The sequence below is a fragment of the Cloeon dipterum genome, chromosome 2 (genome assembly GCF_949628265.1).
Source record: "Cloeon dipterum chromosome 2, ieCloDipt1.1, whole genome shotgun sequence".
NCBI classification, from domain to species: domain Eukaryota; kingdom Metazoa; phylum Arthropoda; class Insecta; order Ephemeroptera; family Baetidae; genus Cloeon; species Cloeon dipterum.
In genome coordinates, this window is record NC_088787.1 from 14,069,691 (window position 1) to 14,090,993 (window position 21,303).

General features: G+C 40.6%; 3 protein-coding genes across 13 annotated transcripts in view; all 3 read right to left on the minus strand.

Moving 5' to 3' along the window:
* Positions 1 to 1,262: 1,262 nt before the first annotated feature.
* Positions 1,263 to 6,880, minus strand: LOC135936165 (ABC transporter C family member 8-like). 3 transcript variants are annotated; one of them, XM_065478882.1, is made up of 17 exons: positions 6,576 to 6,880; positions 6,327 to 6,518; positions 6,165 to 6,269; positions 5,911 to 6,115; positions 5,630 to 5,852; positions 5,397 to 5,553; positions 5,015 to 5,337; positions 4,609 to 4,961; positions 3,826 to 4,152; positions 3,207 to 3,766; positions 2,644 to 3,143; positions 2,463 to 2,590; positions 2,302 to 2,409; positions 2,005 to 2,250; positions 1,788 to 1,948; positions 1,573 to 1,733; positions 1,263 to 1,421 (listed from the first exon to the last, which is right to left on the minus strand). In XM_065478882.1, the coding sequence occupies exons 1-16, from the start codon at positions 6,581 to 6,583 to the stop codon at positions 1,592 to 1,594; spliced, it is 3,738 nt and encodes a 1,245-aa protein (XP_065334954.1). In that variant the 5' UTR covers positions 6,584 to 6,880; the 3' UTR covers positions 1,263 to 1,421; positions 1,573 to 1,591. The 3 variants fall into 3 exon arrangements, with proteins under 3 accessions (XP_065334954.1, XP_065334953.1, XP_065334956.1); XM_065478881.1 differs by lacking the exon at positions 1,263 to 1,421 and having other exon boundaries at positions 1,547 to 1,733; XM_065478884.1 differs by lacking the exons at positions 1,263 to 1,421; positions 6,576 to 6,880 and having other exon boundaries at positions 1,547 to 1,733; positions 5,911 to 6,105; positions 6,327 to 6,465.
* Positions 6,881 to 7,432: 552 nt separating this feature from the next.
* LOC135938159 (transient receptor potential-gamma protein-like) overlaps positions 7,433 to 21,303 on the minus strand; it is a 74,184-nt gene continuing 60,313 nt past the window's right edge. For 3 of the 9 annotated variants that reach the window (XM_065481723.1, XM_065481728.1, XM_065481726.1), the window contains 18 exons: positions 21,119 to 21,190; positions 20,954 to 21,052; positions 15,842 to 16,076; positions 15,651 to 15,770; positions 15,109 to 15,248; positions 14,858 to 14,973; positions 14,509 to 14,784; positions 14,061 to 14,328; positions 12,970 to 13,164; positions 12,872 to 12,913; positions 11,836 to 11,976; positions 11,160 to 11,343; positions 10,534 to 10,679; positions 10,166 to 10,465; positions 9,297 to 9,562; positions 8,824 to 9,134; positions 8,239 to 8,341; positions 7,433 to 8,182 (listed from right to left, as the gene is read on the minus strand). In XM_065481723.1, coding sequence (XP_065337795.1) covers positions 8,310 to 8,341; positions 8,824 to 9,134; positions 9,297 to 9,562; positions 10,166 to 10,465; positions 10,534 to 10,679; positions 11,160 to 11,343; positions 11,836 to 11,976; positions 12,872 to 12,913; positions 12,970 to 13,164; positions 14,061 to 14,328; positions 14,509 to 14,784; positions 14,858 to 14,973; positions 15,109 to 15,248; positions 15,651 to 15,770; positions 15,842 to 16,076; positions 20,954 to 21,052; positions 21,119 to 21,190 — 2,943 coding nt within the window. In that variant the 3' untranslated portion in view covers positions 7,433 to 8,182; positions 8,239 to 8,309. Of the gene's footprint in view, positions 8,183 to 8,238; positions 8,342 to 8,823; positions 9,135 to 9,296; positions 9,563 to 10,165; positions 10,466 to 10,533; positions 10,680 to 11,159; positions 11,344 to 11,835; positions 11,977 to 12,871; positions 12,914 to 12,969; positions 13,165 to 14,060; positions 14,329 to 14,508; positions 14,785 to 14,857; positions 14,974 to 15,108; positions 15,249 to 15,650; positions 15,771 to 15,841; positions 16,077 to 20,953; positions 21,053 to 21,118; positions 21,191 to 21,303 lie in introns of those variants that run through there. The other 6 variants (XM_065481730.1, XM_065481731.1, XM_065481724.1 and 3 more) reach the window with 5 other exon arrangements.
* LOC135938160 (uncharacterized) lies at positions 18,911 to 20,334 on the minus strand. The gene is made up of 3 exons (XM_065481733.1): positions 19,974 to 20,334; positions 19,431 to 19,839; positions 18,911 to 19,154 (listed from the first exon to the last, which is right to left on the minus strand). Exons 1-3 carry the CDS (start codon positions 20,291 to 20,293, stop codon positions 18,936 to 18,938), a joined length of 948 nt encoding a protein of 315 aa, XP_065337805.1. The 5' UTR covers positions 20,294 to 20,334; the 3' UTR covers positions 18,911 to 18,935.

The following is a 21,303-nucleotide window of genomic DNA, read 5'->3' on the forward strand; positions in this document are numbered from 1 at the left end:
TCAAAGAGCGATTACAAAAAATTGAAGTTCTGCTGCTCTCAAATTTTAACCTTTTTTGATAACCTGGCTGGTTTCTCTCTTGTTGCAGTTAGATTTTTAAATTCCAGCCATGAAAGCGTCCCTTTTAAAAACCTATTTTAAAATGAGCCAAAATAAAAAAAGGCAAGGCCATTTTTGCACGCAAATAGCGACTACACGTAAATTAAAGAATAAATGATTTTTTAAACAAGATCTTTCTCTTTATCCCCAAATTCTCTCTTTCTTTCAAATCAACATAAGTGAATTGTATACCAGTAAAATTCCATAAATGCGTGTGTAAATTGTGTAAGTGAAAAAGACATTCCTTCGGAGAATGAGGTGAATGACCTTGAACAAAACAAACATATGCCACCACCACAGGTGCGATTGGGGAGAGTTAGCTTGCTAATTCTTTGTGGGTTGAAGGAGGTTGAGATGGCCCTAACCACGTAAGCGTTACGCACGTCACCTCTGCTAGGGTGTGTACGCACGAAATCGATTTAAAATCGGATCCATCTAATATTTTCGGTGGTTATTCAACGTGCCCAGTGTGGGTCGTTGGATTCACTCTGTAATTCAGACGGCTTGCACTGGAGCTTCGAGTCGCAGCGTCATAGCGACTGGCACGTGGTGGTCACTACCACGGCGCGTCGTGACCTAACCCGGTGGGTAACTTGTTTCTACTTCCTCGACGAAGGACTACCTGAGCAACACCTATCAAGGACGTTCAGCGTGATAGCGAGCGAGTGATGAGTACAGCTGTTAATTTTGCAAAATGACTATTTTGATTTAGTATTTATATATCTATTGATCTCACTAACCCTTTCTATTTTTGTATACAAAAATTTCGGCAACAGAACCAAATAGTACGAACACGACAACACAGTTATTTTTACTTGTCTAAATTTACATAGTAAAATCTGTTGTTCGACAGTCTCTTTGTTGGTGACAATTTCCGTTTCTTATTTTGACATTTAATTCCGGTAGAAAAACGTATTCTGAGCTTAAATTTAATTTCGTGCATATATTAACTTCTAATGACGAGACGAAGAACCCTTGCACCTTTTGTTGGGAAAATTCCTGTTAGCGTTATTATTCTAAGAATTTCGCTTTTGGTCGACCTTAGAGATTGGGTCTGAGTCTCTCTCTTCAAAGTTCTAATTTCACGCGTACCGTGAATGGCATCGCCCTATCTTCTTGTTTGTTAAAACGCCATAGCTATGTGTAGTGAATGACCGAGATAATTCCCTCAGTGAGCGCTTTTTAATAAATTTAATGGAGAATGAAGAAGCAGTACATTAAACAAACGATTCCTTGAAACAAACATAGCAACCGATTTAAGTTTATTAAAAATTCAATGAATACGGTTCACCAAGTGAGCTGCTGAAGAGAGGAGGTGGTTCCTGCAAGAAAATAGTCGATAAGACTGGTCGCACTCCTTCAAAACAGCCAGAACAAGTCGCTGGAAATGCTAATCGTGATGAAAGGGAATAATCTTTGTTCCCCTTAATTGATTAATGTGAAGAAATAAAAGTTTCCCTTTATTTTATTTACCATAACATGTATGTTTTTGCTACTGTTCTTGTACTATCTCTCCTTTGTCGAGAACTATCACTCGCCCGCAATCTCTTACACTTTGTGGCCGATGAGCAATGGTCAATACTGTGCGATTGGCAAACCGCTCGTTCAAAAGCGTTTGAATCAATGAGTCAGTCCTAAAAATAAAGGCAGGGCATACAGCTTTTAGCGGTCACACGTGCTGCACTTACTTTATATCGATATTCGCAGTGGCTTCGTCGAGCACAATGATCTTGTTGTTTCTCAAAAGGGCTCGCGCCAAACAAAGGAGCTGCTTCTGGCCAACGCTGAGATTTAAATCTACCCCTTCACTTACATAGTCTGGTCCTTCCACAATATCACTTAATCCAACCTAAAAATTATTACTATAGTTAAAATGTATTTGCTACAGTACATTATCACACTAACCGCGTGGATGACATTGAACAATTTCTTGTCTGAGAACAGGAAACCCGGATCCAAATTTTTCCGCACACTCCCAGTGAAAATTATAGGATCTTGTGGAATCATCGAAATATTCTTCCTCAATTTTTGTGTGCAGACACTGGCTATATTTATGCCATCAATCGTGATTTTTCCTTCATATTTCACAAGCCTGAACAAAGCTTTAACCAAACTCGATTTTCCTGCTCCTGTGCGGCCAATTATTCCAATCTGCTTTCTCAAATTAGTCATCATATATTATTATAGAATGTTTATTTTCACCTTTTCCTGGGGGGAAATTTCAATATTCACATTTCTCAACGTGCTTAATTTTCCCTCTGGTTTTACTGAAACGCCATCAAAGCGTATTCTCCCATAGACAGGCCACTTCTACAAATATTTATTAAATATTTTAGACGTCATTAATAATTACCCACAAATACCTTTGAAACTGCTAACTGTGGAGTTTCGATTGATTCTTGTTTCAATTTTGTGTATTCCTTTGCCCTCTCGAAATTGGTCATTAGATTTTCAGTCTCGGCTGACTGTCGTACGCTCCATTGCAGCAGGGCTGTTTTTAATTGAAAGCTGTGACGCAAAAGAGTGCAAATAAACTGCAATTACCTGTAATGGAAATGGCTTGAGTCAGCGCCAGTCCAGCGATTTCGCTAGAGTAGAGTCGAGAGTATATCACAAGATATACTATGAGGATGGCAACACAGGTTACGCCGATTACGTCCAAGAAAAATCCAAAAGCTGTACTTGTGCCAAACAACAAGAACGATGCTGAAAAATTTCTATCAAGCAGGCGAAATAATTCTCTCTCCATTCGACGTTCGTTTCTGAAGGCTCGAATCGGAACGATGCCGTCAATGGTGTCACTCAAATGCGTGTAAATCGGGCTACGCAGCGCCGCATCCACTCGCTTCAGAACACGGCTCGTCTTCAAATAATACTCCTTGGCGTTGAGAATGACGAACAAAAACACGGCCACTGGAAGAACCAGCAAAGGGCTGATCGCAAAAATAATGAAAAGAGATCCGGCTATCAGGGTCAGGTACTGAATGGTGTCCAGCATTATCCTCGGCAGAGGAACGTCAACCGCGAGCAAATCGCTGGAAAATCTACAAAAATAAGAAAAAATCGTGTGAATTTCGCACGTTGGAATCTCCTAAATACATGCTTACCTGTTCATTATGGTCCCACTTGGAGTTTTTAAGAAGAATTCGTACTCGGCATTTATGGTAGATGATAGCATAGAATCATGAACGTTCTTTGATGTTAGTTTGGCAATTTTAAAGTACAAAAGTGACCTTCCCAACGCTATTAAAAATAGTAACAAAATCAGCGTGGAATACACGTTCAAGCAATTGAAAAATGCAAAAGAATAAATAATTTCAGAGAATGAGTGTGACGTGACATTCGCTTGAACAGTTGCGTTGTAGTCTTTTGAAATGCAAACAGTTACCCAAAAATCTGAGCAACTTACAATACACTGAGTCATAAAAAACAGCAATACTAATAATAATAATGACATGTATGATTTGCTCTCCGTCCAGTACGCGATGTATTGGGACAGCGGAACTTTAGCGCGTCTGATGGTTTCTGTTGCAACCTTCGCAACTGTATCCTCATGCGCATTAAATACTTTTTCATCTTTGGTTTCAACCAGGTTTTCAGATTCTTCAATTAAAACTGGCTGAAACCCTTTTATCAGGTCGTTCATGGTCTCATTATCGAATTTCCCCTAAGATAAAAATTAGAATTGGAATTGGTAAAAGAAAGAAAGACATTCATGCATCCAACCTGAGCAACGACAGCGCCTTTGTCCATCACGACAATTAGATCAGCCTTCCTCAGGAGGTGCACCTGGTTGGTGACTAGAATGCGCGTGCTGTTTCCGAGCAGGCCAACAATGCAATTTTCGAAAACGTGTTTGGCAACGCTTGCATCAAGGGCAGCGAGCGGCTCATCTAGCAGGTAAGCGTCAACTTGAGTCGCATATGCGGCCCTAGCCAAGGTCACGCGTGCCTTTTGACCTCCGCTCAGGGCTCCACCGCGTTCGCCAACCAGAGTCGCGTCGCCACTGCTCATTCTTTTTAAATCGGGAAGCAAGCCACACGCCTTTAGCACCTAATTTAAAAAAATAATATAATTTTTAACAAAAAGCTATAGTAAATTTGATTGATACATTTGTTGCTTTTCGCACAAGAACGTTTCGCAATAGTTGATGGGCTTAAAAAGAGTTTCCCCATGCTCACTCCGAGAAATCGTTCCTTTAAATTATTGTTGTTTCACACAAATAAAAAAAAATTAGAATAAGTAACAGTTAATGTTATTCAAAATGACAAATTGTTTATAAAAATATAACGAAAATTGTATTATTTTCATGCTTTAAACTGATTTCCTGAATTCAATAATAATAAATATTTTCTACTCTACACAAAAAACAAGTGCCCATTAGTTCTGGATTTTAAACCAATGGCATCGTGTTTAAAAGAAAGTGATTATAAAAACACACTTTAAACGTAAATTACCGTAAGCTGATATAATCTTTCCTCGTAAAACAATTGAAAAATAATAAATTACCTGGTTATATCGGTGATTGTCAAACGCACGACCAAACAAAATATTTTCGCGGATGCTGCCAGAGAAAATCCAAGGCTCCTGCGACGAGTATGAGACGGCACGTGCCTCCATGGCGCTTTTCCCTGAGCTCGATTTCAGTTCGCCCAGCAGTGCCTGAATCAGAGATGATTTCCCTGAGCCGACGGCGCCGATCACCGCAACTAGGGACCCTGGCTCCACTTCCAAATTGATATTTTTCAGCGTGAATTCGCCTTTTTCGCTCCAGCGGGCTGTCAGATTGTCTATAAAAACAGCTCCAGGTGGACGGCCTTGGTCTATATAGATCAGGTCTTTTTCTTCCTTTGAAAGGAGTTCTAAGAAATTCTTGCATTACTTTACAAGCAAACAGCTTGTTTTAATTTTATACTTGCGTTTTCCTCTCCGCGATCATTTTTACTCTCCGCTTCCTTTGACACACTTTGTGACGCTGATAAAAACTCCTCTATTCTGCCAACAGAGACTTTAATTTCCGACAGCTCTGCAACTCCGCGAATGAAAACGCCGGCGAGCGTGTTTGACATAATCGAGTACAGAGTTGAGATCACAAACACTTTGTCAGCGCTGAGTCTGTTCCCATTAACAATATACACAAGCACAGTTGCGAATAGTGCCATCCGCGTTGTGAAAATGCTGAACGTCATGTACAGAGCGCGCACATACGATGCTCTTACAATCCACCCCAGCTCGGAGCTAAAATGAAAATCAGTTGCAAACGTTCTTGCAGTATTTATTCATAGAGCTAATTTTACTTTCTTAACTTTGTTGCCATCGCCTGGAAGGGTTTCTCCCAGACTTGCAGTTTGATTGTTTCAATTCCAGCCACGATTTCACTCATGAGTTTAACCCTTTGATCTCCATAACCTGCAGACTTCTCCCTGAATTTTGTCGTGAGCGTCCCAGTCCAAGCTAAAGAACAAAATTATCTCCGTCAAAATTCTAAATTTTCGTAGTATTTTAGAATGGGAAATTTAAAAATATTTACACTGAATCGGGCAGACAACGAGCACTACCGCGACGCCAAACAGACCATCGAAGCCGATCTCGCGCACAATGAGCACGCTCGTGATGACACCCAGGGTCAGCGAACTCCACATCAAGTGAGCGTAATAAAGCATCTGGTCAAACTTGCCCACGTCGCTGGAAAATATATTGATCATCTTGCCACTTTTACTCCGCTGCATTTCCGTGATATCTGTTTTCAGGAGCTGAAATTTGACACTGTTATATAGTGCGTGGAGACTGGCGTTTTTTCCACCGAGATACTTTTTTGTAGAGAATTGCTGAGGTGGCTGACTTCATTCGCAAACCGGCGTGGTAGCAAAGGAACGAGTAGTGACTCATATAGAGAATATTTAGCACCAGTGTCGATATCAAGGCGGCAACTATTGTGGCTGCTTCATTGTGTCTCACTGTCACCTCTGAACCGAACAATTGCAGCAATTTGCCAAGCAAAACTGGCTGCATGCATCTGAATGAAACTAAATGACGAGACACGTAATTTGAAAATTGGGCAGCACCTGAAGATGACTTCGTTGAAGAATGTCATGCATCCTGTCATGAATATTTCATATCTGAAGGTCGAGAGCAAAGCGAGGAGGAAATTATTCCTGCGGAGCCACTCCCTGGAGCAATTGTTAAATGAACAAAGGAACCTCTTATGTAATTTTGCACGAACTCACTTCTCGAGCTGTTCGGCCAACAGGGAAGCTTTGTCATTTTCACTGATTTCGAAGATATCCTGAAAGTTGTGCAGATCGAAATTTTCTTGGCGGCAGGAACGAAAAATCGGCCTTGTCCACCAGAACAACAGTTTTGCAGTAAAAGATAAATTTTGGTAACAAACTTTATCTCTTTTTAACGGCTCGTCAGCACTAGTAAAAAACAATTAGTTTTAGGAGCGAAATCACAATTTAGCGTTATAGTCTTACCCTCTCATGATTTCACGCAAGAAATTTCGAGCAGAGTCGTTTTTGTAGCTTTATCTTGCGCACTAAGCCATATGAAGATGCAAGTCAGCGTGAATATCTCGACGGCAGCAGCTCCACGCTTCAAATGTGTGTGTGTGTGTGTGTGCTTGAGTGTAATTATCTCATCAACAGCGTTGGGCAATGAACGCACTCGGTTGCCAACAATACCCGTTCGCCTCCTCTAAACTCGTGGTTGTTCAACACTGTCGTTGCTTTCTGCGGGCAGCTCAAACATCACTGCTGTTCCAAGCTATTTGCTTTTGACTTTATAAGCAGGCACATAGATAGCTGGCCGCTTGATAAATCTTATCAAATTTCAAATTTAAGAGTGAATAACAACTCAAAATAATCAAAGTAGCATAGCAGACCTTCTTTCTCGTTGAAATTAAGTCGTGCTTAAACAATTGATTAGTTAAACATGTTTACTACCAGACACCGTCGAAAAAATATCCTCGCTCAGCATTATTTATGTGTATTAATTTAAAATGTAGAACACGTTTGCTGCCCACTTATAATTTTAATTGAAAAATCTGATATTGTGTTTATTTTTAATGCGTGAAACGTAAGCGATTTGTATTATACGCTTAAATGATTTTTCATTATGGCATGTGAATGGAGGAAAAATAAATTTAATTCGATTAAATTACATTTGAAATTTCATCATTGAAATAATAAATTAATTTCTTTCTCCAATAGCGAACTTGTAAAGTATGCATCTCCGCATCACAGCCGAGGTAAGCCGGTTGCATATGCATCAGTTAGTGAGGATGACGTCAAAAGGGATTGCTGCTGTGTTTGAAAATAAAACCAAATCGACGTAAAATTTTCAACACTTGTTTTTTATTTTGTTTGTGCTTCAACAGTGATAAATATGCTGTTAATTTTGGGTATAACTTTTCATATAATCATAGAATAATGACCAATAGTAATATATATTATTCATTAAGATCATGTAAAAACACTTAACCTGCGTTAAGAGATAATTACCTCAATATCCAAACATCTTGCTTTTAACTTCTGAACGTTGCATATAATTGCTTTTGTGAGTGTGAGAACAATTAAATTCCTCAATTTTCAATTTGAAAAATCTTTCTACAACAAGTCGTACGCATTCCCCCATTTTTCTCCTCGAGTTTGGCCTCTGAAAATGTGTGTGGTTTCTTCGTAATTTACAAGAGGAATGGTCCCTAATGCATATTAATTTTACAGATGTAAAAATAGTATTGTGTGTGTGTGTTATTTATCAGCATAATTCGAGAGTGTAGCCTTCCGTTGTCGCTGCTGTGAGAACACTCTTGATTTCATTTTCTCTTGTAGGCCATTGCATTGCAAATATATCGCTATTTCTCATCATTCCCTTCGCGCGTGCTCTAAATCATCCTATCTTAATTGCTTCCAAAACGCTGCTTGTGCAAAACCTTTTAATGGACGTATTCAATGAGATTGCAAAAGTGCCAGCAAGTACAGCATTTTTGTGTATCAAAAGCCCCTGTTTGCGCCCCTCCTTCGTCTCCTTCAACGCTATGAATCCCCTCGAGGGACCCACCTCAGCAAATCGTCCGCATTACCTGCAAATTCAGTCGGCAATTAGTTTCAGTCGAGTGCTTGCGAGGAAAACACTTACGTAACACAGAGAGTGAGGCGAGTATCAAATAAACCTCAACACAAAACACCAAAGGTGGAACATCTTATGGATCAGAGCCAACCAGCAGACATCTGATGACCTCCTGTAATGAAAATTAGGTGGTTTAGTCAATTAAATATGATTAAAGTAATTTTGAGGTTAATTCTGATGATTTTTTTACAATCAAATAAATCCATTATTAAATGATTTTACAATTGCTCCTCCCATATAGGCATATAAGAATGATAAGAATGGAAGGGTAATTGGTGGAATTATCATAAAAAAATAATATTACATGTTCTCGTACCGTACAGTGGCTGTTCCGGCCCCGCAGGCCTCGTCAGCAGTACTTTACCTCCAAAACAAAAAGCTACAGTATAAACTGCAGAGAATTTTGAATCACTGATCGTAGAAAATGTCCGCCTACACTGCATTTCAGAGTCCAAAGCAAAAAGAGAAAACGAGCAACGCAATGGACAATCTCTTACAAAAATTCAACCAAGTCACAAATACCATCCTTTCTTATGTGAGTTTTTTTTTCTTCAAAATTATCCATATTTAAAAACTCTGAATTAATTTACGAACCAATAGGCTGAATTCCTGGTAGGTTCGGCAGCACGACGGTGCCATTTCGGTTCTTGAGCATCTGCTGTGCGCCCTGATACGAGGCTGACGGGGACACCGAGGGTTCTGCGGGGAACGGCGGCGGTGGGAAAGGCGGTGGCGGCACCAGCTCCTGAGGCACGTTCGACGGGGGCGATATCGGGGCCGAGGATGTACCATCCCCTGCATCCCTGAGCGTGGTACCGGCCGCCACTGGAGGGTCGTCGGAGCGCGCTGGCACGCTGGCCGCCCTGGCCAGACGCTTCTCTTGCTTTTTTGAATGCCTTTTGGCACTGAAATCCAGTCAAATTATTACTATCACTGCTTTTCATTTAAATAATGTTTGATTTACATCAATTACAATACTTCGGGCCAAATTTCCGTGTACATAAAATGTACTCATTTTGCAATTCGATTTTTACTGAAACAGGCTTTATTTCGCATTTTTTTCTCACCTGCTTCCGACGCTACTGCCAGGGGCGCTCTCGATGGAGGAGGAGCCTTGGTGGTGATGGTGCAGGAGACGCAGACGGAGGTTTGGGTGGAAAAAGCCACCCCCGCGGCTAGTGACGGAGGCATCCTTCTTGCGAAGACTGCGGACTAAGCGTAGACCCCCGCCCCAGGCGGCGCTCAGGGCACTCAGGCTGCCGTGGTGTCGTGGACTCTTGGGAACGACAGGATGGGGGTCTTCGTCCCTCCCACTTCCAGAGCACGAACTACCCTGCAAACAAAGCACCCTCATCACTCTGTCCTTTGGTATCGAGGGCGATTCAAATCATAGTATGATGGACAAATGGCTGCTTTGTAAAATGTTTCATTGCTTATCAGTACGCTGTAAAAGTCTATAATAATAATAAAATAATTTTAACTATTAAACACTTTATTCCCAAAACCTTTTCCGAAATGTGTTTTAATTTAATGGTTCCCGATTTTTTGTTAGATTTTAATGGAGAAGCTTGCTTTGTATTTATTATATTGACGCATCAATAACCATTGGAACAGTAGAAGTAAACAGTTTATATAAATAATTCATGAATTCAAATCAAGGATGAGAGAACAAAATATAAAAAAATATTTAAATACATAACATAGAAAGGTGATTAATCTAAATATATAATTTAAGAAATAAACATTTAGTTTTTAAAATCAATATTTATATTGAAGGGAAAAAATATTTCATTAATTTGAAATTAAAAAAAAAGAATATTACCAATTTTATAATTAAATGTATGTAAAATTACTTTTGTGAATCTAGTTTTTTAGCAATTAATTTGAAATAAAAGATATTCAAACTGACGATCTGAAGCAGTTTGAAGTCTCTCACCATTTCGTCTTCGAGATCCTCCGGGTCAACATCCTCTTCGTCCTCCTCTTCCTCCCTGCTGTCACCCCGTTCAGCGACTCCGCCCCTCCTGCTCCTGGTGCTGCCCTCAGGACAGCCGCTGCACATGGAGTCCTGCGAGCGGCTCCTGCCCATCAGTCTGCGCACCCTGCCCGTTTTGGCCGCCTCGATGATGGTGCCCCAGCGCCTCTTGGAGCTCTCCCTCTTGGGCGTTGTGCCGGTCAGCCTGGCCAGCCGTCCGACTCGCGCAGGTGGTGACTTTTTGTCAAGCTCGGCCACCTCCTGAAAAACGATTCCCATGTGAAATCTCGATTGAGTCGGCGAGACGCGTGGCCTGAATGGAAACGCACCTGCAAAGTGGCAATTAGATCGGCGCCTGCTGCTGTAACTGCAGCCTGCCCGCCCTTTGGCGATGAAGCCGATGTGGGTGGCGGTGCGATGTTAAAGCCTTTCATCAGTCTTCTTTCCTTCTGTCTGTTCTTCTTGCCTCCAGCGCCTGCTCCGGAAAAAATTAAACCGCTCAATAAATGGTCTTTGTTTCAACAGAAACCAGATTAAAGTACAGAGTGTATTCAAACTCTTGTTATGAAAAGGCAAAATTTAATGTTAAAACATTAAATTTAATCGAAATACAATTTATGACCAAGGTTGCATAAATTTTTAAAGATGGCAATGGAAAATATACGTAATGGAAATTCATTGAATAAAAATTGTGCAAAAATACTATTATTCAAAATAACAGAATTGATTGTAGACTGTTATTTTTTATTGCCACCGATATAAAAAGTACAAATGACAGAAAAAACCCAGAAAAAATTGAACGTTTAGAACAATGAAGATCAAACCCCGTGGCTATAGCCGCAAGATGATTTATTCATAGATTTTATCATTTACGGAAAATAAAACCGCTGTCAAGCTGAGAGGGATTATTTGCGAATTCAGCTCTCCTTTTCAGAGGATGTGTCTAATCTCTCACCTCCTCCAACGCCACTGGCCGTGGCAGTGTTCATGCCTGAATTCTTCAAAATCTCGATGAGCTCGCAGCGGAATGCCGAGATATCTTGCTTGATCTCATTAACATCGTCCTCCGTCACCCCTTGACTCTCAGCCTTGCGCTGCTCCACGGTCACATAGCGTCGCACCAGATTTCGCATGATGCTCTGCAAAGTTCACACCATTCCTTGCCGTCAATGCAACGCGAAACGATCCGCGACAAGGAGCTAAATTTGTTTAATCCGTTACGAACACTTATTTTCCTCAAATCTCGGATCACCAGAAAAGAATCACATTTATGCGGATGAGTTATAATTTTCGATTTAGCCTACTGCCTCGCAAAGTTGCCTACTTTGATTGAGAATGAGTTTATTAGTTCGGAGAAGCGATCGTATTTACAAAATTAATGGTAAAAATGACCAATATGAAACTGAGAAAGGTCGAATTGAATTGTGCATAATATAATTTCGTGGCGGTCGGTATGTGTGTTCGTTCAGGGGTGGAGTGAGGGGTGAGTCAAGAGTGCTGCACCTGAAGCGTAAGTGAGTGCGAAAGAAGCAGCAGTGATGCGGCACAGCATGCGTTTTTCTCAAGCGACAATCAGAGGTCACACGCACGCACACAGAGATACAAAAGGCCGCGCGATCACACTCGATTACCTGCTTTCTGAGCTCCCCGATTCGGCGCTCCATGCTAATTAAGCTGCTTCGGGTGGTCGCCTCCACGTCCAACGCGGGGCAACCTTTGTCGTGGCGACGCTGTGGTGGCGGGGAATCAGGCAAGCATTTCCCGCAGCAATGCTGCGACCCACCAGAGCAATTAACATAAACAGTAAGAAGCCAGCCAGCAACAGTCACAGAGGTGGGATCTTTGCTTTTTATAGCAAGAGAGTAATAATGGAAGGAAAGAGAAAGAGTCTAGGAGTAAAGACGGGTCCAAGAGAAGTGTCCAATGGGCCTAGAGTTTTTCGCATGTTGTCACAAATAGCGTATTTTTACACAATTATACACGGGGAAAGGGTTACGAGCTATCGGAAACACGAAAGTAAAAATTGGAGTCGGTAGGAAACAGCGATTCAGATTTGTTAACTGTCTTAAGGGTTTTGCCAATGAAAAATCTGGCCAAAAGATTTAATTTTAATATGCGCAAAATAAATATCCCTTTTAAATTTGAGGTCAGGACTTATGCAAAACATATATATAATTTTTAGTTATATACACCCCTTAGAAATAAATGCATGGACAGAGAGAAAAAAGAGAGAAATTGCCAGCCACGACATTCGAGGATAGAGAATACGCAGGCTTAATTGGCATTGAAAAGTTTGGGGAGATCAGACATGCAAACGGTCGTACTGATGGAACTTCAAAGCCTTGCAGTCGAAAACGCATTCACCATCACTGCGGGCTGCTTTTGCAGTTGCACATGCCACAATGACGCAGAGAAAGTAATAAAAGATAAAATGCAAGGCAAGGAGTATTTTCAACATTATGTATATAATACTGTTTCACTGGGCGGTGTGTGAGATTCAAAGCACGATAGAATACAAATTACGTAATTAATATTTCATATCACAAATTTACTCATGGCTTTACGAAGGCTATTGTATCAACTGTTGTATTGAGTGTTGAATATGAGATTCCGTCTAGTTCTTAAAGAAGGTATATATACTTGGGGTGTGATTTTGAATGTGCTTACTTGATATCTGAAGTCTCTCGCGCTGGCTTGCTTCACTTTCCTCTGTAACAATTTTTTTTTTCATGATTCAATAATTAACTGATTTCTCTCGTGCTCACCCTGATTGTTCGCATGTGCTCCTTTTTGGCCGCTCTTGACTGTCCACAAACCTTGCGGTGCATCCACCTGATCAGGTACCATATGCTCTTGGGAGTTGGGATGATATTGAAAGGCGGAGGAACGGTGCCGCCTTCCTCAAAGTAGCTGATCCACAATTTGCTTCTCGCAAATTTCCACTCAGTGTCTGCCCGTTCCTGCGTTTCACCAAGAACAAAACCCCGAATCAAAATTTGCTCAAAAGGTAAAGTTTGGAAACACTTTTCTCAGAGTGATAGCAGCTTTTGTTATTTGATCTCTTTGGACATAAAAACGAGCTACATATGCAGTGGATTTCAGCCAATGAAGTCAGTGGAAGCGATTTGAGCATTCAGGATGCAGCGCTTTAGACCATCTTTGTCATAATAAGCGGCACCCAACTGCGCCACAGCGAAATGAACACGTTATTGATTTCGTTCGCCACAGTGATGTATGAAAGAGATAATGTTTTTGAAATCGCTTTTACTGCGTAGTTGTTATAAATGTTCAATTTTGATGCTGACCAAATAATTTGGTCCGCATTTTCCTCTTCACATATGCGCAAAAAGCAAATAATACTTGCATCAAACTTGATATCAAAAAACGTTGTGCCTTTGTGTCAAAATATATCACCTGCAAAATTCAAACAAACTACAAAATTTGGCGTTTGGTCAGTGAAACAAGTTTAGCAGCAGTCGGATACCAGCGTCGAGACGGTCTAAAGTTTTGAGACACAGACCAAGAACTAACGGGCCGATCAATTGATTAACTGAGCCGCTTGCAGCAGTATTGTGCTCCTAAAACACCAGCAGGGCGACACATACAAACCGCAGGCAGGCACACAAGAGGGCGAGAGAGCTCTCTAGTACAGGGACATCCGGAGAACACCCAGCCAGCCAGCAAAGTCAAATTAATGTCTGATCATATATGAGTGAGCAATGTGTACGAGTATATTAATGAAAATAGAGAGAGAGACGGGATTGGTCTTGAATGTATAATATAGAAACAAACAAAACCAAATATGTGTATAGGAAAATACAGGAATGCTGCATCCACTGGCAATTAATGAGGCTACCTTTGCAGGTTGCCTAAACCGCAGCTCGTGTTTAGTTAGGAAAGTTGATGAGGCGCTGCTCTTGCTCTTTACCGAGATGAGCTGGTACGAGTGGTTCATCATGGCAATCAGCAGGTTCAGCAGCACCACGATGTTGATCACTGAGTATGTGCCAAACATCAGCATCCCCCAGAAGCGGGTAAAGCTCTTGATGCCGGCCAACTCGAAGTTGTTCAAGTCCACCAGGCCGAACACAGCCCAAAATAGAGTTTGCGTTGTTTCAAACAAACTGGAAACAATTATTTGTTTGCTCTAAAGTGTGCATTTTTCTGAAGCAGTGAATTAATTCAGATTTTTTTTATAAATTAATCTACATTGTCAGTTTATTTATTTATTATTGAATGTCATATTTAATGGGGTTATCTAAAAAATTTAATTACATGAAATGCTAGCTAAATTCTGTACTCACTTTGCAAACCTTCTCCAGACAACGCAAGCATCGGTATCTGAGGCTATCGAGGTGCCATTATCCATTTTGGAGTTCAAGTCCCCAAGTTCATGGCAGCGCTGCCGCTCCATGTCAGCGTAGTACCACAGGAGTTGATTAAGACCGCAAGAAAAGGCGAAGAGCACCAACACGTACAAAAAGAAGAACTTCATAATGTCCATCACCATTCTGCTTAGGGACACCTGAAGCGGTCCCAAGTGCGGATTCACAGAGAAGATGTACACTAGCTTTAAAGAACTGCAACATAGAACCACGCAAATTTTAAAAGGAAAAATTATGACTTTTGTTTAACATTTTGATTTTAAATAACCTGAAAATGTTTGCAGCAGAGAAAAGGCCCTCAGCGATGAGCATGGGGTCCCAGGCGTCCCAGCACTCACGCTGGAGATCCGAGGTGTTTATACCTAGGGACTTTTCCTGTTGCACCTGTAACAATGAGGCGGAGTGTCTGTTTTGAATTCCGCTCGCTCTCTGACAGAATACACACATGTCTTTTGACTGGCGGCGTTTCGATAATTTCGTATGCCAGAGTCGTGCGCAGGGTAAGCAAGAGTTACCTACCTTGAAGTAAGAGACAATGCGAAGAGCCACGGTGGCAACGTAGAGGGAATTAGTGACAAAGTCGATGACGTTCCACATGTCGTGTACGTATTCCTGAAAGCCTGTGTCCCACAGTTGTTTAATTTCGCTCCAGATCAGACCTGACAACAAAGGAAACACGAGAATAGCGCATCGGTAGATTTATTACGCCGTCGAGGCGTTCGGCAGAGAAATACGCCGCTTTGGCCGCTTCTGCTATTTACAATAGAAACGGTTTTGCGTTTTACGCCTCTTTTTTATCTCGGAAATTTCAGCCCCCTCTGTGAAGTCGGCCGACTGCGGCTTTTATGAGCGGCGCGAATGTGCTTTTTGGTGCTAACTTTGAAAGCCTCTTACGAGTGAGCTCATGCAAATTTGCGGTGTGTGTTCGTTACGCGAGAATCCAAGAAGACCTCATTACTTATTTACCGACAATTCGCTCACAGCTTCAAATTACTAGGGCGATAATTCCAGTTCTAACGCGCGTTGATAATTAATAGAGCACAAATAATCATCGAACTCACCGCAAACCCAGGCCAGGATGACCCATTCTACCGGGGTAGGTTTTCCACCCCTTTTGTTCGACTCGTCTTCTGAGAGTTCAAAAAAGAGTCCTGTCCTCTGCGACGCGAGAATCAGCAAAACTGCAATAGAGAAGACAATGGAGATTCACACGAGCAATAAATATTGCTCCCGCTGGGAAAAGGAAACTCACAAAGGAAGGTAAAGTAGGAGGCGGAATGGCAGATGAATTTGATGAAGGGCTTCCGCATGGTCTGTCCAATAGACGAGTACGGTGCAATGATGTAGGCGATGGAGAACACGGGGAACAATAGGCCGATTCGAATGATTTCCAGCGCCTGTAGAATCATATTTTTGCGACGGAAGCCAGGAAGACCTTCGTACCAAATGGATGCTAACAGCTGCTGCACATTCGAGTGTGCGACAAACTGAAACAAAAAACGTCACGTTTGAGCGCGACTCTTTAGAATATTTCACAGCTTTTCCTATAGCAAAATACATGAAATATAATTTTATTTTGTATCTCCAATCAATAAATTTGAAAAATTGTTGCTCTGATCTTTTCAGCTTTTGTTTTTTATTGTTGCATATTAAAATGAAAATTCTTTCATTAATTTTTATTTAATTACTGTTTATTATAAGTTAGAAATTACAGGTGCAGTATACGCCAATAGTTTTATTTGAATTATTATATACTGATCATATTTTTTGAAACGAAAATTATTCATTCTAAATTGTTTTGGGGAAAGGAGTGATAAAAAATGATCTCGGATGTTGAATTGTCTTTTTTATAATTGATCACGTGGACCTTAGGACCTTAAACAAAATTAAATTCGCTGTCAGAGCGAAATTCTTAACAACAAGTTCAAATTTTAATTTAACAGATTAACATCCTCAGCAAAACACAATTGACAAATAAAATTGGATTGAATTATAAACGACTTAAATTAGAGCAAGAATTAGCCCGCATGATCCGGGTCCATCGCTATTAAACGCTTGGTACTTAAAGAATTGCGACCTAGCTGGTCGAAAGTCAAAAGAATGAAACTTCTCTGTTGCACTACGGTTTAATTAAGTGGCGCGTAATAACAAAATTCATAAAAAACATAAGCAATACCTTAAAACCAAAAATGAAAGAATCATAGGATCTCGGTTCCGCATCCGCTACATTGTCATCCTTTTAATTATTATATTCGACAGTAACAGAATAATGAAATTGAGACTGAAGACAAGCATACAACATAAAATGATGAAAATACACACATAAAGAAACAAATCTATCAGTTTATGCAATGCTATGCAATTTCTCGACAACCATGCCACGCAGTTTGCCAATCCCCCTCCTTCTCAAACAAAGGAAATATTATAAAACGTGTTGAGCTATAAAATTGTATGAATTTTACACCTCGACGGTTGCAGAAAAACCCCCAACAACAAAAGAAAATATAGCAATATCATAACTCACACATTTAATAAAGACAACATTAAATAACGCGGCCGGCGTTGGAGCTGAGCCAAATCTCTGCAATAACACTAGGAAGTATTAAACAGCCGCCAATTTTCGCAAAAGCAATCCAAAGGAGGGTTTTAACAAGAAGAACAAACTAAAATCCCATCGCACCCAAAAGGCCTGTTAGTTAAAAGAAGATGCGCAAGTTGTGCCGATGATTAAATTACTTTCAACCCTTCCGCTGGCCACGCGATAAATTATCCAATAATTCGGGATTACGTTCGCTCGTCTTGGGTTCACCCCCGTTCACTCGGAAAGTGCCCGAAAGATCCCAACAGCGCGTCTTGGCAGCGTTCCACGCACACGCGCGTCCCTCGGCATGTCCACCGCTAAATTCACACCCGAGTAATCTTATTGATGCATGGGGTGTACCACGCGGGGGGTCAACGAACCCCCTCCGTCGGCACCCCCTCCCCCGTGCTGTCTCTCCAGCCATCGTGCATTATGGAAATGAAATGCGCTCGCAAAACAAGAAAGAGAGCGCGCGCGCGCTCAGCTGGAATATCACTCAAATCTGGAGCAAAGAAAAGTAGGATGAAGTCATCCCGGTTTGCAGTCTAACACACAAAGCCGCCACCTCTTGTACCAAACGTGATATATGCACTACCAAATGAGCATCTTGCACTCACACCACTCATCGCCGTCGACTATCTTCTTTAGTTTGCACTGGAAAAAGGTTTAGCGCTCACATTACGAAAATGAAAAGCTGCGCCGTCGTGTAACAATTTTTCAAACGCGAGTTCTTCACCTATGATGTTCTACACGCTACTTGTCGCTCTATTTATTTTCCCTCCCGCTGAGATGTTTGCTAAATGCTTGGAAAAGCGACATTTCGCCTCAAGAAATTTAGACAGACGCCTTTGTCTGTTCACGAGAGCCCTTGATCTTCTGAGAAACAATGGATTCTAATGAGTTCACTCGAGTACGGAGGTGAATATTTTTTAAAAGATAATTTTTTAACTAAACCAAGATCCTGTTAAATCTTTATGCTGCAGCCATGAGCAAAATATATAAATATTTAAATTTCTTCCGTAGGGAAAAGCCAAAAGTCTGCTTTTTAGCAGGTTTTGTAATTTACTTATTTTATAATATTGAAGCTTTTTTTATTTTAAAATGAACAGATTATATAAATTAACATAAGATAAATTTAAAAATAAAGTTTGACATGTTGAGGTTGTAGCTTTGAGTTTTTAGTAACTTACATGATATTTTACAAGCTACTGACCCGTCAAGAATTTAATGAATTCTTCGGATATAACAAGAAACAAGTTTAACTAAGATAATTTCAAACTGCTTTTGCTCAAGAGGCAGTAAAATTGCTCCAACTTTCCTCAAAACTTTCTTCGTAAACGGCGATTTCTTCTTTCCCAGCAGATGTAAAATTCGACCGTAATATTAACAGCATAATAAACTTGGTTTAACTTTTTGTTTCCGTCAAGAAAGGTAATAAAATGAATGTGAAGATAATCGCCACCGGTGCCATTTCCGCGCCTAAGAGATAAGGGTTGCGTTTCACTTGGTGCTGGACTACATTTGCTGTTTAAACACTTTTTCCTTTTAATTATGAAGCAAGTATAAAGTGACGGTGCACTTTGCAGGCTCAACAACCTTGTGATTAGCCTGCTAATACTCTGGCTCGGCGCCGCTTGAATAACAATCGCATTTAAAACACTTTGCTGGTGCTTCTTCCTTAAAGCAGCTCGTAATTTTAATTCTCAGCGTGATCCCACGGGAGGCCAAAGCAAAAGGAAGTTTTTCTCTCTTCTCTGGAATTTATTCAACTTTCCGCTTCGTTTTCAGCATCATCAAGGCCCTGCTCGGATTGTTCCAAATCGTTGGGAACACCAGCATCATTTTCTTTCTGAGTTTCCGCATCTTCATCCTCGGCAAACTTTTCCTTTTCTCCAGACACATTATCATCAGCAGAAGTCTCAAGAATGGCATTTTCCAGCTCATCGGTCTCAACAGCGTCAGGCTCGTCCGAAATGGAGCTTTTCTGAATAATTTATGTTTTTGTTAACTTTTTGGTTGGTTTTGTTCGTTTTCCAGGGTTGGAAAATTTATGCCAACTCCCTCAAAACATCTTGGGAGTGGGAATTTTGAATGTTAATAAAGTATAAATGAATTAATAAAGTAATATTCAACGGATTTTCATCAATACATAAAACAAAAACAGAATTTCGATTTTTAAAGAAAAATGTTATAAAGAATTTTGCGAAAACATTAAGGGAAAAATAATAAAAGCCGATTTTCAACTCGACATAAAACTGACCAAAAGTTCTTCTGTATCATTTTCTGCGATTTTTTCCTCTCTGGCTGTCGACTGCTTTCGTTGCTGTATTCCCTCCGCAAACGCACGATATCCAAGGTCCAATTCGCTCTCCTCGGGAGCAGCCTCAACGTCAAGAGAATTCTCAATCGAATCCTCAGATAGATGATCCAAAGTTGAATCCAAGAGGGAGCTCAGGTTCAGCGACGAGCCGCCGTCCGATTTACACTTGTCTCTAAAGCGCTCCCGCAGCAGATCGGCCTGAATCCAAGAGGGTCGGCTCAGTCTTTCCCACCAGGAACTCTCGCCGCTGTATCTTATGCTCCTCCTGTTGATCTCCGGATGGAAAGTGGGTCTGTCGTCGGCCTGCTTCTCTTGACGGGGAGGGCGATGAGCCAAATTTTTCAAGTAGCTAAACCCATTGCATAAGATTTACTATTCGCTAAAGAATGGAGCCAAATCATTTCCATCTATTGTTTACTTAAAGAATCAAACAATATAAAATTTGTAAAATAAAAAAATGAGTAGAATCGGCAATCTTTGCACCTCCTATTGATCAGTTCATCCTGGAAGCTGCGACAGCTAATTTTTGCCTCTTCGGGTCGTGTGCGATATCGCTCGGGTACGTAGTGAAGCCGGTTCCACCACTCTGTCTCTCGGCAAAGGCTCATGTCGGTCCATTTTTTGTTCACCATTGAGCCAATAGTAATCGTGTTTTGCCCGGTGTTGGGATTCTTCGACATTGACAGATGCACGTCCACTTTTTCCGGCTTCATCTTCTTCAGTGATCGGCGTCTTTCTCCTTCTTGAGGCACGATAAGACGCAAGTGCAGGTCGTTGATTTTATCAGCACTCTGCTCTACCATTTTAGCGGAGGTCGAAACTTTCTTTGATTTTGGAAACGGTACTCTTTGAGTATAAAAGTAAATAAAATATAATGCTTCAAAATTCTTAAAAATGAATAAATAATAATTATATGTTGCAACAGACAAGGCTTTAATGAATGATTTTTAGAGCATATTGTTCAGTATAACAATAAAATATGAATATCCTACATACTGCTGAAACGAGCTTTGTGATTGGTACTCATTCTCAATAATTACTGTTATTAATAGACGTTGATATATGAAATGAAAGGAGAAGCCTATATCTATATTCTAATCATTTATCACCATTCTTTTAACTTTTAAGCTGATATACGAAGTAGATTTGGAGGATTGGAAAGAACACGTTGCATAGCAATCAATTTCTTTTTCCGAATTTACTAAACATTTTATCATTCTTTCAATCTTTGTTTTTTCTCTCAATCAACATAACTCCCACAAACTCTAATTTTCAAATGACATTATAGTTTGCCTGATTTTTACCTATACTATATTTACGACTTGACAATTTTATTGTTATCGGTGGAAATTTCTAGTATTTTAAAAAGATATTCCCCGAAATTTTAAGTACAGACTAACACTTTTATAGCTAATATTTCACGTTTAGATAAATACAAATCAGAATTGCATGATGTGTCTTACCTTCTTTTGACGTAATTTAACTGCTAATTTTAGCCTGTTGAGATGCATTCTTTCCCCATGTTCGAAAGCTGGTCCAGTGGGGTCGTGGTTTAACAAAACCTTAACACATTGAAAAGCAAAAATCGCATTTTTATTTTAGAAATGATTAATTAGATCAAGCCTTACTTCTAGCTCATAAGATGATCGGGTGTGGTCTAGCAGGGCAGTGGCAAAGTCTTGGCACTGTTTTCTCAACTCCTACAACAAGAACCGCCGAGTTAGAAGGTGAACATCGATCACCGACCCGCCGCCAACGCGAAGATTTATGGCGCGGCAAATTGCTCCGGATATTTCACCGCTCATTTGCAGAA

What these genes read in the sequence shown, in the direction of transcription:
- LOC135936165 (XM_065478882.1), bottom strand. An exon ending in TTGGCCGAACAGCTCGAGAA is followed by an intron (nt 6,270 to 6,326) that starts GTGAGTTCGTGC and finishes CAATTGCTCCAG; the next exon opens with GGAGTGGCTCCGCAGGAATA. An exon ending in TCGCGGAGAGGAAAACGCAA is followed by an intron (nt 4,962 to 5,014) that starts GTATAAAATTAA and finishes AGAATTTCTTAG; the next exon opens with AACTCCTTTCAAAGGAAGAA.
- LOC135938160 (XM_065481733.1), bottom strand. Translation starts at nt 20,293, where the DNA reads ATGGTAGAGCAGAGTGCTGATAAAATCAACGACCTGCACTTGCGTCTT. An exon ending in GATGAACTGATCAATAGGAG is followed by an intron (nt 19,840 to 19,973) that starts GTGCAAAGATTG and finishes CAATGGGTTTAG; the next exon opens with CTACTTGAAAAATTTGGCTC. An exon ending in ATGATACAGAAGAACTTTTG is followed by an intron (nt 19,155 to 19,430) that starts GTCAGTTTTATG and finishes TAAATTATTCAG; the next exon opens with AAAAGCTCCATTTCGGACGA.